The 15,348-nt window shown below is 33.6% G+C and overlaps 1 protein-coding gene across 1 annotated transcript; it reads left to right on the forward strand.

The window, feature by feature from the left end:
• The first annotated feature begins 2,110 nt into the window (after positions 1 to 2,110).
• On the forward strand, positions 2,111 to 14,955 carry LOC147066870 (pupal cuticle protein Edg-78E-like). The gene is made up of 3 exons (XM_085954323.1): positions 2,111 to 2,193; positions 12,408 to 12,537; positions 13,026 to 14,955. Exons 1-3 carry the CDS (start codon positions 2,182 to 2,184, stop codon positions 13,337 to 13,339), a joined length of 456 nt encoding a protein of 151 aa, XP_085810449.1. The 5' UTR covers positions 2,111 to 2,181; the 3' UTR covers positions 13,340 to 14,955.
• Positions 14,956 to 15,348: the final 393 nt, after the last annotated feature.

Consider the following 15,348-nt stretch of genomic DNA (forward strand, 5'->3'; position numbering starts at 1 on the left):
TCCATACCGTGGCTCACACACATATTGAAAAACAATATGTGTACTTGCCAGACCCAGGATTCGAACCTGAGACCCACGGCGTGATAGTCCAACGCTTAAGCCGCGCGGCCACCGTGGATGTAATGGTATACCTACCTTTACATATTATTATGTTTTTTTCATGTTGATCAAAGTTTTAGACTTTCTCAGAATTCTTTTCGTACACAGATAGGTCACGAAAATGTGAATTTTTGATACAGCCAGATCACCAGAATTCAGGACTTTCCTGCCAGGCGCTTCTATAACGAGTTAGCTACAAAACTAGACATTTTAATTCATTAGGTAGGTCTACAAAATGTCGATATTCTGTTATGTTGTGAAAGTATAAGATTGTGTGAAGGTCGCACGAAAATTCGAATTAAAATACAATTAATAGCATTGTAATACATAAACTGGTTATTTTCATCTAAAAACTGTACAAAAAGAGTTTGAAAAAAACTGTTCTGTTAGGACCTGCCAACAATTATAATTATATACTTACTACAATTAATTAGTATTCTAATGATTACAACTTTCGTGTTATTCTAAAGGAATCGGTTTTAACGACCTGTTGTTCGCATTTTGGCATTTTCAGACTATATAGGTATAGTACCTATATCCAGGGGCGTAGCAATGTATTGTAGCGTACAGGTCAGTAACAAAAAAGACGCCTCTTACGTAGTACAAGTAATACTTGTCCTTATGCACATTTACGTATAGTAGAAAATATTTAGGTTACCTGCGACGTTACCTCTAATTTTTCTATTGTGTGTGCGGATCATCAACTCATCTGAGCAGTTGCGTAACTCGGGTTGATATCACCCGGTGCGGTAAATTTACACCCCCCCCCCTCCCTCTTGTAAACACACACATAAAATTTTTCATTGAAACTTATATTTTTAAGGTATTTATTAATGTCAGTGATTTTATATAATAATAACACTAACAACGATAATTTTTGAAGTAAATGAAAAAAATAACGACCTTCGCCTTTCGAAAAATGAGTCGAAGAATTTGTACATGTGATGGTTTCGTGCATTCGAGCAAAACTGAAAACTGGCAAAGGAAACTTTCTTTTACGATATTTTGTGTGGCGACTGTGCGGGGGATGAGAACATGTGTGCGGACACATTTTGGTAGGTGTGCGCGCGCACACGCGCACACCTAATGCCAGCGCTCCATTGGCGAGCCAAAAGTCCGAACACAATAAATCGTCCGATTTGTCTATGCTCTGCTACTGATCAACGAACGAATAAAAAAGTCGTGCTGTCAAAAGTTGCGATTATCGTACTGTCTTCCGATAATCCTATAATTTTGTGTTATTTATATGTAGACTTGCATAAAATAATATAACAGTGATAGCAGTATAGCATTCTGTATAGCTTCGTGCTGCCTTTAACTCTAGCGATGGGTAGGAGGGGCGCCAAATATCCTTGCCTGGGGGTCCGCTTCAGGATGTGGGGGCCATGACTGACAGGTTGGCGTACCGTACGTATCTGTTTAATGTATTTTTTTCATATTATATGACACATTATTATCTTATCCGTTAATAAGACAGTAGTGAATACAAACTAATAGAAATGGAAAAGTTTACGAACCGGAGCGCTCAACAGTTTTCTGAAGAACAATATATAGTTAGCATAGTTAGAAGACATAGATATCAAATTTTATGTGTATTTCACAAAAAAAATAAGTGTGTTAAATTTTCTATTATATGTCCTATCTAGCTCAGACGGTCAAATTATTTTTTCCACGAGACGGAGCGATAATTTTACCGATTTCACGAACAGGAAAGTCGCTCCGGTGCGCTCTGGTCCACTTCGGGCCCTGCTTAAAACTACAGATTGTAAAAATATCCATCTATTCTGCAAAGTAAACCGTCGTTGGCTGCAGTTTTCGTTTCTTACGGAAGTGCGGATCTGGTGATGAGTCACATTTTTATACCATATCTCCCGGTAAGTTTTATACCAGTCCACACCTGGTCGACTCTCGGCGCTAATACGCCGCGAAAGATGTTATATGTTACATCTCACAAGATAATAATTATTCTTTACGAAATGGTTATAAAATCGATCGACGCAACTATCTCGTCACCATTTCACTAAAAGTCACCAAAGTTCACACACGCTCCGATCCATTACGAAACGGCACTCATCATTCACAATGAAGTCATTTGTGAGTACAATTTAGTGATTCAATTCCAATAATACCCTCATATTTTATATCGCTAATGTTATTATTTTAATACAACCCCCGATGCATTATTTTTTTATTTCATCTTTTCATGCTACCTATTCTTTCAAAAATTAATATCAACCCCTTTAGGACACCAACGCATCTATTCTATACACAAGACTGCTTTCGGCCGCTATCTAGGGTAGGAAAGTATCCAAGTATTAGCACTTATTGTAACAATTACAACAAGTTTGTTGTACTTGTTACAATAAGTGCTATGTTTTAACAGCCTGTTGGCTGTGATACATTTTAGAGTGAGATATACAGTTTTGACAGTTCAGAACGGCTAACTTATTGTAATCGTTACAACAAGTGTTAATATTTCGATACTTTCATACCTTATTTAGGTACCGTAAAGGCCGAAAGAGGTCTTGTGTATAGAAGAGCTTCGCAAAGAAACACAAATGCTAAAGATATACGTATCTAGTAGATACTATCTACCTATATAAATATTATATTTTTTAAACTTTCTTTTTAATAATAATATCATATGGGCCTCTACATACTAGTGGATGTTTGTATTAACAGATTTTTATTTTTACGAGAACTGGATATTATTTGCCACACTCTCAACATATTAGGTACATATTCGGACTCCAAACATACATTGAAAAACAATATGTGTATTTGCCAGATCTAACTCACGACATTATAAGTGTGACGCGTAGCCGCGAATAGATGTACATACATTTTTTTACCATGCTCGATCCTAATAAGATCATATGGGTTTTGTATTAAGATATTTTTGTTTTTCTCTATTCGGTCCATACTCTGACTTCATACACACATTGAAAAACAATATGTGTATTTGCCAGATCCAGAATTCGAACCTGGGACTAACAATATTATAAGCCGACACGTTAGCTGGTCGACCATCGTGGATGTAATAAAAATAACGACAACAAAATATAAAATGATTGATAGATATAATGTCTTAATCAGTGATGTCCAACATTTCTTTTCATGATGTCAAAATAAACTCATTGGTAGCCGGATTTATATACATAAATATTTCTCGCACAATTACTACCTATTCAAACCGATTATTTTAAAAAACAATAAAAAATATTTATTCTTTGACATTTTTTTATTTATTGACAATAAAACAATTTTTTGGTGGAGTCGTAGGAAATTATGTTGAGAAAATCGATCTGTGACATTCATGCGTATCACTGGGTCAGATAATAATAATAAAAAAAATAAAAGTGGTTTTGCAGTGTGAAGAATAATCTACTAACTACCCGTTCGCATTTCCAAATCCCGAGATTAAAAGTGATGTAATCGTGATTAAAAAATACATGTTTTCATCAGCTAAGTGCGAAATTGTTATTTAAAGAAAACAGTTCGTTTGTTGGTAATTAAGATTATTATTATGATATTACAGAATCAGAAAAAAATATATAGGTGGAAAATTACGTAATCCTGAATTATCGATCAAGAAAGAGTTACTTTCTGTGGGACTTCTTTTTTTGTTGCCATAAATTAATTAGATTTGTCGGAAGGTACTTGACCGTAAAAATATTTTTGACAAAATTATACATATAGTTTTTTTTTCTAAATGCCGGTATCTCGGAAATTAAAAGAATACCTAACAATAATTCCGTAATTCAAGCATATTTTTTTTAATTCTAAGGCAAGCCTGTATTCTAATTAATTTTAGTTATAATGATGTTTACCATAAAGGTCCATAAAATGGCGTCATATCATTTAAGTACGTTATTTTTAACATTCTTCCCACCATCGTTACAAACTATTTTCTCCCCCTGTCATTAACATCATTCACTTTTAACACACCCCATTCGAATTAGTTGACAATGGTCGATTTAAGCATTATGTTCTGACGAAATATTTTATTCACGGAAATAAAATTCTATAACCTCCCCATCTCATTCGTTACAAATCATCATATCATATTATCAGACCCTCCCCAATGCTCGAAATTGAAAATTTTACGAACTGGAGCGCTTGATAATTTTTCCGAAAATATTGACTTACGATAGTTATCTAATTAATTATATGTATATTTTATAAAAAATAAGTGTATTCGATTTTTTATTACAACGTTTTTATTAGCTCGTATTCTTGTTTGTCCAGTACAAATCTTGCAATCGATTTTTAACTAACTTCCCAACTAGCTAGACATTTGAAACTTTTAGAATATATCAGAACACGATGCCAATGCATTCTTTTCGCCATCTTTAAGCAGAATTGAATTCATTTTCAGTTAATTCTGTTTTGTATGGAAAGTTATTTCAGAAAAATCCGTAAGAAGTGAAAGACTATTATTGGTTGTTAAGATGATGGTCCTAGCAACAAAATTATTAATATATACGTGCATTACTATGGAAATCAAAATGAAATGTCAAAATGACATTTCAGTATTCTATATTTCTTTGTTTTATTATTTAAGTACTTCATATCAAGTACAAGTTTGAGCATATTAAGCATAATAATTCAATAGAAAATTTATAAACGTTGTATATAAAAAGTTCTTTTTATCTTGTAATTATTGTTATTTTATCCTATGTAGTTCAAACGGTCAAAATATTTTTTCCACGTGACGCAGCGATAATTTTGGGGATTTTAATTCATCATTTCCGGTGCATTTCGACCCCTGGATCCCTCCTCAGGGTCTGACGTCATATACCTCGATCATTTTCTCATCGCAATATGAATATGGTAATTGAAAATATGGATTGAAATCAATATCATGACATTTTAGCATCACCCAGCATGAAATGCAAAATGTCTTATTATTAAGAAAGAGATTAAGAGACTCACACCGTCGTCGTATATTTGCAATAATTGGTAATAATCATAAATTAAAAATGAATTCAAATTCACTTTAATAAATCTAAATTCAATTTGACCGGCGTCAACAAACCTTTTCCATTCACGGCGGTCTTGTTGCATCAGGATTTTTCACGGCGCCTGAAGCCGGATTAGTTTTTCAAACGTTTTCAACAAAATAATATTTTACCCATCTAAAACCGAAGTGACTCGTTCTTTCAGAAATTATACGCGAATTTACTAGCGTTTGATAAGTGATAATAATAATATGCTTTGATAATAATTAATTGTTGCATTTCCTTGTGGATTCATTTTGTTCTGATATCAATTCTGATAGTGTCCAATCCATGGCCCCCACAAAGGGGGGGGGCTGGCAGGGCTCTAGTCTGGGGGCCCGGGCTCAGGAAGGGCCCGGCGTGGCGAGTCGACCAGATAAGTGATATAAACACACATCACAAATTCTCTCTAATAGTAAAAAAAGTCGCCTGCGGTGCTTATGTAAGTGTTTCAAATTATGTGGTTATACGATTTAATTTTTAACTGTGTCAATACTTGACAACTCCAAAATTCAAATGGACATATTAAAATATACAGAAAAAACGCTAAATATACACATTAATTTTATCGCGTACACAATTCGGTACACCTACTGTAGAGCATCAAACTGCCTTTATCTTTAGCGATAGGTATGGAGGCCCGCCAAAGATCATAGCCTGGGAGCCCGCTTCAGGATGTGGGGGCCATGGTCCAATCCTTCGACCATTTCTCATTTATCCATACGAGATAAGAATACAATATAATACATGCCATTATCTATTTATTGACTCTTTGAATATGTCTGCTCGATTTATTTATTTTAAGGTTATTGCTAATATATTTATATGACTTCAGACCTGAGAATAGTTTATTGAGAAATGATATTGGAATTTTGCGAGTTATCCATGTTTGCGTAAAGCATTTCACGGTATATTATTCAAGTTTTCACAACATTCACAGCTACAGTGACAACATTACTTACATCTTGATTATTTTTAGTTTCGTCAATCATCAATAGTTTAAATAATTAATAAAATATTGGCAAATTTCGCGTTGCATACTTTGAAAACCACTGCACTTTGGTATTCGTACGTACTAAGTGATGACACAATTAATTATTATGCAAGTGACTTTTCTTAATATTTCGGCAATATTGTGAAAAGGTTATTAAACAGTGTTTCTACATCTGCTGTTACAGGAAGATTGGTACATCGCAATCGTTATTAATAAACTTATAATCTATATAATTTAAATTTATAATCTATACGCCGGCCAACTTATTGTAACAATTATAATACCTCAATGCATAAATATGATAAATTACCGCCGATAGCCGCCTTGTGTATATAATAGACCCACTTATGTTCGTCTAGAGCAGTGGATCCCAAAGTTGACTGGGCTCCGACCCATCCAACAAAAATTTCCAATCTTGGGACCCACCTCTTGGCTGTCTTAGAGAAAAGAGGGCATAAATATTGGTAATGCTCAGATTCCCTAGTGGCAAGTCGTGGAACTACTTAATGCTGTCTTATTTGTTCTAATTGAAAAAAAAATAATTTATAAGTGTTACTAATATGAATGAAAGACTGTTGAAATAAGAAACACAACTTAAACTAAAAATATTACTTAAATACCTACACCTGCAAGGTTTTTTTACGAAGTTATTTCAATGGAAGGATGTATTTGTTTCTTATTTTTCTTCATTACAGTTTTAGCATCAACTTCAACTTTAGTTACTTTTAATCGCAGTGAGTTTGATATATCCAATTTATTTCGGTATTTAGTTTTAATGTTAACCATAGCCGAAAATCTGACCTCACATAGATATGAGGTAGTAAAGAGGAGGAGGACTTTCATAGCTTCATCGAACAGGCAAGGATAATAATTATCAGCAACTGAGAGCCAGAATTTTGTTAACTGTTTACGATTGAAACTATTTTTCAGTGACGTATCTTCTGATAAATCAATGAGTTCTTCACTTGCTTTTGTTGACATACTAGTTGGTAAGTCGTCTTGAAATGGGTTACAAATCCAACGCAACGAATCAAACTTTTTCATCTCTTCCCCAAAATAGTCGTCAAAGTTATTTATTAACAGTGATAAATTACTGGAAATTTCAGACAGTATGTTCATCTTAGGCTGCACTTGGTTTTCAATAATGTTTAAGTAATTAATAATATAAATATATAAGTGTTTCAAAACAATCATACTGAATGAAATATCAAATTTATCACTTCCTATTTTTTTAAATTCATGTATACAGTGGCGAGGGCCCACTCAACATTCGCTCGCGACCCATAGTTTGGGAAACCATGGTCTAGAGTCTTTAAAAGTTTAATATATTAATTATTTAAGCACAGTTACTTTATAGACCAATCGCCATGTACGGAATGTGTATTTTTGTAAGGCTTTATTTATGAATTAGAGTCTAAGTGTTTCCCAACCTTTTTAAACCTGCGGACCGGTAAAAATAGGAGTAATATTTCGAGGACCGTTAACGCAAAAAAACTATTTTTTCAGAATGTTACATTCTCAGATCTTGTGAATTATTCGTTGAATAAAAAGAAATGGTTTATTAAATTATTAGCAAGTTCAAGTACGTTATAACTAAATATTTGGCGAGAGCCGGGCGTCGGTTAGTAATTAGGGCAATTAATGATAGGTACCTAGGCCTTAATTTAAAACACAGACACCGATATTAAAAAATAACGCAAATTGATAAACATTTCATGTAAGAACTACTAGTAGTAATTAAATGTTATTTATATAGTATCATAGTTATTACTGTGCGATAAGAAGATCTAGGCAATAACCGGAAGTCGATGGAGTCGAAGTGCGATTAACTAAATAGGAGGGGCTTGTTGGTCCATAGTTTTAACACGTGGACAACTCGTGGATAACCGAACTCGTTGCAGTAGAAGTACGGTTAAAAACAGGAGGGGCTTATTAGTTCACAGTTTACCACGTTGACAAGAAGATCTTGTTCGACAGTAGTTTTAAATCTTATATAATAACAGATAAATAAAAGTTTGATAGCGAATAAAAAAAATATATTACGAAAATTATGTATTGTTACTAAAATTGAAATAATCAAAAACCGATCAGTCAGTGAAATCTGCTGCTGCATCTTTGCAAGAATACTTAAACCTTTTCCAGTCGTCTTAAAAAAATATGTACGATACCATGCTGTAGATTCTGTCTACATTTTTAGAAATTTGGCATTATAAGGCATTTTATAAGCGAAATGATCGCTTTAAAAAGTTAAATATGTTTTTAAAACGATTTAGTCATCGTTTTACATTATATTTTGTGTATATATAATGCAATTAATAACCATGGCTTCAGTGTTTCGGAGTGATGAAGTACTTACCTACCTACTGTATTGTCATCCATTCGGTTTCTCTGTTTCGTTTTCATTACTGACATGAAAAAGTCTTATCATACGAATAGGCATGGCCCCCACATCCTGAAACGGGCCCCCAGGCTAGGATCTTTGACGGCCCCCCTACCTATCGCTTAAGATAAAGGCAGTGTGACGCTCTACAGTAGCGTTTTCAAAAAATGGTGTACGCCGTAAAATTAAAGTGTTTTAGTGTTTTTTGTATATTTGAATTATGGAGTTGTCGAGTATCGATACACAATTAAAAATTGTATCGTACAACCATATAATTTTAAATAATTAACATTGAAGATAAATAGCACCATAGGCGACTTTTTTTCTAAATTCGAGAGAATTTGTGATGTGTGTTTAAATCACTTATCTGGTCGATTCGCCACGCCGGGCCCTTCCTGAGCCCGGGCCCCCAGACTAGAGCCCTGTCAGCCCCCCCTTTGTGGGGGCCATGCGAATAGGTAGTCGAAAATATGGACGAAAAATTAATGTCTTTGTAATTAACAATGTCTGTGTTTTTTCTCAAGCAATCCTTCAATTAGAAGGATTGACGTCTTCCATGAATGTGTTACATTTTTTTAATGAAGATTTGGTTGGAATGTTTGGCTTAATATGCATTTTACAATGGAGGACAACCAGTACACCTTATTGCGGACCGGGGGTTGGTAAGCACTGATCTATACCAGTCTTTCACAACATTTTATAGTAGCTAAGTAGTAGCCTGCGACCTCTCGCTGTATTTAATAGTGAGACAACACATTGAAACTGATCGTAAAATAAAACAATACAAGTCTGTTTACTGGAAGCCAGGTGGGAGCAGCGGCGATTTCAGCAAGATTAATGAATTTAAGAATGATAACCTAACCTAACCTAACAAATTGTGGCTGGCTTCCACTAAACCAGTTTTTTTTTTAAATTTTTTGAACCATTTGAATGTTTTGTGGGGCAATGTGCAAATCATTAATATTTGGTACATTTTTTTTGTTAAAAAACGCATTTTCGAAAACATTTTTTTGATATTGCAACCACGACTTTCTGAGAAAATTACTCTTGCCATTCCCATCATAACCTCTTGCGTCCTGAGGTACACATATGTGGACGTTATTTAAATATTTTTTAGTAATGATTTGAATGGATACTTGAACCGCATTTGACTACAGTGGTATAGATAGTATATTTTTCTACCACTAGAGCAAAACACTAGCCTATGTAGTTTTAAAATAAATTGTTATTTTGACTTTGAAGTTATGGATATTTGCACAAGACAAAAATGGCGGCTAAAAAGTCAACTCTGACAAGTAAGTGCTTTTAATTAAATATTAATATTTATTTATATTAAAAACCAATGATGTATTTAGTTTCACAATGAATCATAGTAATATTCCGTATACTTTAAATTATCTTTACACTTTTGTAAAATATTATAATCATAGTTTCAAAATTCGGTACACACATGAGTAACTCAGGTCTAGAGTGATATATTTTGACATTAGTATATCTGATTTATTGAGGTTATGTTTTTTGTTTACATTTAGACGAATCCTTGAATAGCCAGCATATTGGTGATATTTTGAATGATAATGATGTCGAAGTTGGTGGAGGATATAACCCTGACGACAGTAATGATGTTCACATTCATCTCCTGGGCCCAGATGATGACTTTATTCTGGAGAACCAGTGAACTTTACTCACTGCTAGAGGCTGAGATACATCCTTCAAAATCACAATCCAGGGTCCTATCCTGGCTTATGAAACCATAAGGTATCAATGCTCATATTATATTACTTTATCATTTAGTCATAAATATCAAACTTATCATTTTATTAGGCAAGTGCATGCACTGCTAAAAAATCAATTAAGTACCAATTAAATTGATACAGTTTGTGATGAAAGGGCTTTGTGATCTCCATATTGAGGATTCGATGGACAGAATAATTAATATACTTAATATACCTAGTGATTAATACTATTGGCCATTAGTATTTATATTCCTGGTGTTGAATACTTAATAAATAGGAATAAATGTATCGATTAATTCATAGTATTGTATTTTCTATTGTTTCAGTACGCTGAGCCTAATAAGACGAATGATGCTGAGCTGAAGAGTTCAGTTCATGGCCATATATGGTTTATTGGGTGCTGGACTCCAATTGCTCTATAAATTATTCTCCATGTGGGGAAGTGAATCCTACCTATCTGATGAAGATACGATACAATCTCAATGCAACGCTGTGATGTTACTTTGGCTTCACAACAACTGCCCTTGTACGTCTACACATATGACTTTTTTACCAGCTTCAACCTCACCGATTCGTTATTTCAGGCCAATACGTGTTATGATTCAAAGAAGACGAAGAACGATATGCATCACTCAGTCAGCTGTTGTAAAATACTGATTACAAGTCGATGAGCCGCATTAATCTTCACAGTGGTGTGTTTGCTTTCACAGGACATCAAGCATGTAAACTGTGAGGATCTTTGACCACTGTGGACATGGACTTGTTGGACATGGACATGAAATAGTTTGCTCATTGTACATGCAAACTTATAGGCAAGAAAATATTCACTGTGATTGGAATACTTCATAGTCATGGAAAATCAGACTTGCAAACCCTACGATTTGGTATGAAAGTCATTTAGCCATCATTATCATCATCGATACAAGGTCATCCAAGAAACTCTTCACCATTAGCTTCCATAACACACCGAGTAAACACAGATCTACTTCTAAAGCAAAGAATGGTTGTCCCTAAACCTATTCCCTGAAGTGCGCGTTAATTAATGTGTAGTATTTTAGGGTTTTGACCGTTATTGTACTATATTTTTAATCTAAATAAATATAATTATCCAATCACCATTATATTATTATGATTATTGTATTATTTTTCTAATAAAATTGTATCATTATATGGATATCACATTGTTTTTCTTTCATTTCATTGTTTGTACTGTATCCAATATTGTACTCTATTGTGACCTGAGATGCACTCACGTGCACGTAGTGGATTTTAGTTAATATATAGTAAAAAAAATATTTTAATTTTTTTTTGTGATCTTAATAATATTTATTGAACAGAAAAATGCACAAATATTTTTTCTCATGACTGGTTCTATCTCGGGTCTCAAGAGGATATTATTTAGTTGAATGCGATGATTTCTTATTGAAAAAAAGAAATCGTTTTGATATCACAAACTGTGGAGATTTAAGATCAAAATTGACCAAATTAGTACCTCACATAAAAACTCTTTGTAACTCGCATCAAGCACAAGGATCGCACTAATTTTCTTCCGAGTTGTACCTACATCTAATATAATATACATAGATAGATACTTACTTACGAAAGTTACATTAAAAATAGTAGGTATTGCCTATGTGCATATTTTATTTGAAGCAATTCATTTTTTTTCAGAAATTGTTAGTTACTATGAAATTTTGATAGGGGGGATTTTTGAAGCGTTAAAGTGGGGCATGGCCCGCATGGCACAAATAAGGTTGGAAAACACTGCACTAAACAGCAAGAACCAATAACACTTTATATATGGATTATCATTTAATTATATTTTTTCGAAATGTCGAGGTCTCGAAAATTGAATGAACGTTAATCCTGTAATCCTGGTATTGTCTGAATCTGTCATAATATCATATATTTTTAGTTTTAATTCTTTTTCCTTCAGGAGGAATTTCAGGAGGAATGTTTATTTTTTCATTTGAAGACAAATATTATCTACGTGTTTTTCTAATTAATTTTAGTTATAATGATGTTTACTATAAAATTATTGTCCATAAATGACGGCACACAATTTATTATATTTTTAATACCCTTTCCCCTAGCATCATACATCTTCTCTTTCTATTAGGCCATGGTGATAGAGATTGTCGGTGGCAATTATATACATATTATACCTACCTATAAATGTTGTTTTTCGTCTATTCTAGTGTTTGCAACTAGGCTTTTTAGCCCTCTGGAGTGCGTATGCCATCGCAGAAAACGTCGCCATTATTAGGAAAGAGCAGAAAGTTGTCGGAGAAGAAGCAGACAAGAACTATCGCTATGTCATAGAAACAGGTTCGTTAAAACTATTATATTATATTATCATAGTGGATGTACATATTATCTAAACATGTAAAGCCCTATTAATTCTTAAGGGGGAGGCTTCTACATACCAGAGTCACCTAGCGGAAAAATACGAAGCTTGGAATTTGACACATTTTTCTCGTAGTTTACAATTTCAACTATATTAATTAATAAATATGTATCTGAAAACATTAAAAAGAAAAATAGTTTTTATTTTAAGTCAAAGATAAACTATTTACGTACACAGTTACGCTATTCATTATATTTTATGGCCATATTTATTATTAAAATTCCCACGCTTGGCGGAAATAAGGTTGGGAAACACTGCTTTAAATTTCTAATTTAAATTAGAATTATTGTCCAGGTTTCTGAGGCATAGACGATCACAGAATTTATAGGTATCTTGTAGTGTACTTTTGGTTTGCCAAGATAGGGGTTCTTTTAGATCCGCACTTTATAAGGTTAAATTCTAATTCTAGCCAACGGAATATACCAAGAGGAGCAAGGCCTCATCAAGAATGCCGATGAGCCAGGATATGAGACACAGGTTCAGCAAGGACAAGTCCAGTACGTGTCTCCGGAAGGCCAAGTCATTCAGCTCCAATACACCGCTGACGAGAGAGGGTTCGTCCCCACAGGAGATCACCTACCGACTCCTCCTCCCATCCCCAAAGAGATCCAAAAGTTGCTGGACTTCCTCGCCACCAAGAAACCAGACCCTGCTGATAACCAGCAAGAACAAGCACTATTGTCATCCGTACCTGATGAGTCATTCCTCGGTTTGCCTAAGTAGGAATAATATATAAGTATATTGTAACTCGGCCGCTACACTTGGTGTTTTTGAGTCACTAAAACGATTCACAGGATATATATTATAATTACTGTGAATTTCTCTCAAAATCATCAGTTTTAGTGCCCCTATTATGCTCTGATTTATGTATAGTGATGATATAGTGAGCAGATGTATATAATTGTAGAACCTCTATAATGTAATGTAATTAGTAAATATGTAAATATTTAACACCAAAATAGATATACAGGTAATTACAATTCTACATATTTACTTGAAATACTAATCAATAGTCTAATTAGTTCAAAAAAGCACAATCGGCCCACAAAAAAATGAGCTATAAATAATGCCTATTAATTAAATCTATAAATGGAATAATAAAAATTCAAACATATAGATCCATATTCTTCTGTCAATTGAATGCGTAAGGAGATAAGATTTTTAGATCTAACTGAAATACATTAAAAACCTCACAAACGCGTCAAAAAATAATACCTATGGGTGGCGCTGTCATATTGAAAGAAAAAGTGTGTCTCAGATTTCAAACTCAACCAAATCCACATTTTGGATTTTTTGAGTTATTTGTCAGTTCTTGTAGAACTTCATTTCTTCATTTTAGAAATTGTCCAAATCCTATTATTTATAATAAGTAAATCAAAGTTAAAGTTTGGCATTTTTTTCAACTTCAGTCATACAATTTCTCATAACAAGCCCAACCATGTCCATTTGGGCCAATCACTGACTATTATAAAAAAATGGCCGACATTTCTATGCAAATTACATAGATAATATTAACAAATAATGTGGAACTATTAAGATTATATATTTATGTTAAATTTAGAATGCAATATAATCAAAAAAGCTGTTTTTCTACAGTTCTATCTATTTTTTACTTGTCTGAATTAGAAATCTAACGACACAAGTATCGTATCGGAAGAAAAGTATCAATGGTTGTTCGTGAGGGATATTTTTCAAAAAAATCGCAAAATATTAATATCGGAATTGAAAGAAAGTATTGATACTTTTTTAATGGCCCAACTTACCCTATGCGTCATCTGCCAGTTTTTTCTATCTTGCGGCGAGTCCTTTTTTTATCTGTTTGAAAGTGAAGTCATATTTGTAATGTCTGCGATAACCTTGGGGAATTGTTCACACTTTGGTGTGGCAAAACCAACCCTTGATACATGCCATTACGTGCTCCAATTATATCATCTGTCCACTGTGCCATCAACTAATAGAATTTAAATTACGATTTCTCAATTCTATTTGGTACCTTTGTGATAACTAAAATCTGGTTTAATATTGTAAATAATAATTGTAATATCAATGTGTACATATTATATTGTTTTCTTGCGTTGTACTTTTTTATATGAAAATAATTTACAAAGCAAAGATGTTGTGTTTTATTTTCAAACACGTTAATGAAGATTTTATAAATTAAACATTGCAAACTTCACATTTCTCAACGGCAAATGGAATTATGATGCGAAACATGTCATGTCTAGTGACAAAGAATGCCGGCGTCGGCTAATTGGTACAGTAAAACCTCGTTAATACGAATTCCATGGCACCGAAAATCGAAAAAAATTCGAATTATGAAATGTATGGGGGAAAATATTAAAATTAAAAAAAAAAAAAATGATTTTCATCAATATCGTTTACGATCATAGATGTGCCTACCAAACTTCCGGTGCCGTGTGTGTTAACGGGTCATTAAATGTGAGGATTATATTTATCACCTTCTTAAAATAAGTAATTTACTAATGAGGTTTTACTGTACGGAGTAGTTTTCAGCCAATGAAATGTTATATTGCTATGGCACAGTCCAAACTGAACATGAGCGAAAAGCCATCATCAAGCCTCATTGACAGTATCACTAATGTGTTGTTACCTCAGTGAGGCAATGGTCGATAAATCTCAGAGCAAAAAGAGCTGCAATGCGAAATGACTAGTAGTTAATACCATTATATGGTCGTCGTCTTACTAACAGTTTTCAAGTGTCACTTTTATAT

The sequence above is a fragment of the Rhyacophila brunnea genome, unplaced genomic scaffold, assembly GCF_057557595.1.
Source record: "Rhyacophila brunnea isolate RB1 unplaced genomic scaffold, BYU_Rbru_1.0 scaffold_4, whole genome shotgun sequence".
NCBI classification, from domain to species: Eukaryota; Metazoa; Arthropoda; class Insecta; order Trichoptera; family Rhyacophilidae; genus Rhyacophila; species Rhyacophila brunnea.

Bases quoted from the DNA above. Each gene is read 5' to 3' on its own strand.
- LOC147066870 (XM_085954323.1), top strand. The intron at 12,538-13,025 runs GTTCGTTAAAAC...TTCTAATTCTAG, and splicing joins TCGCTATGTCATAGAAACAG to CCAACGGAATATACCAAGAG.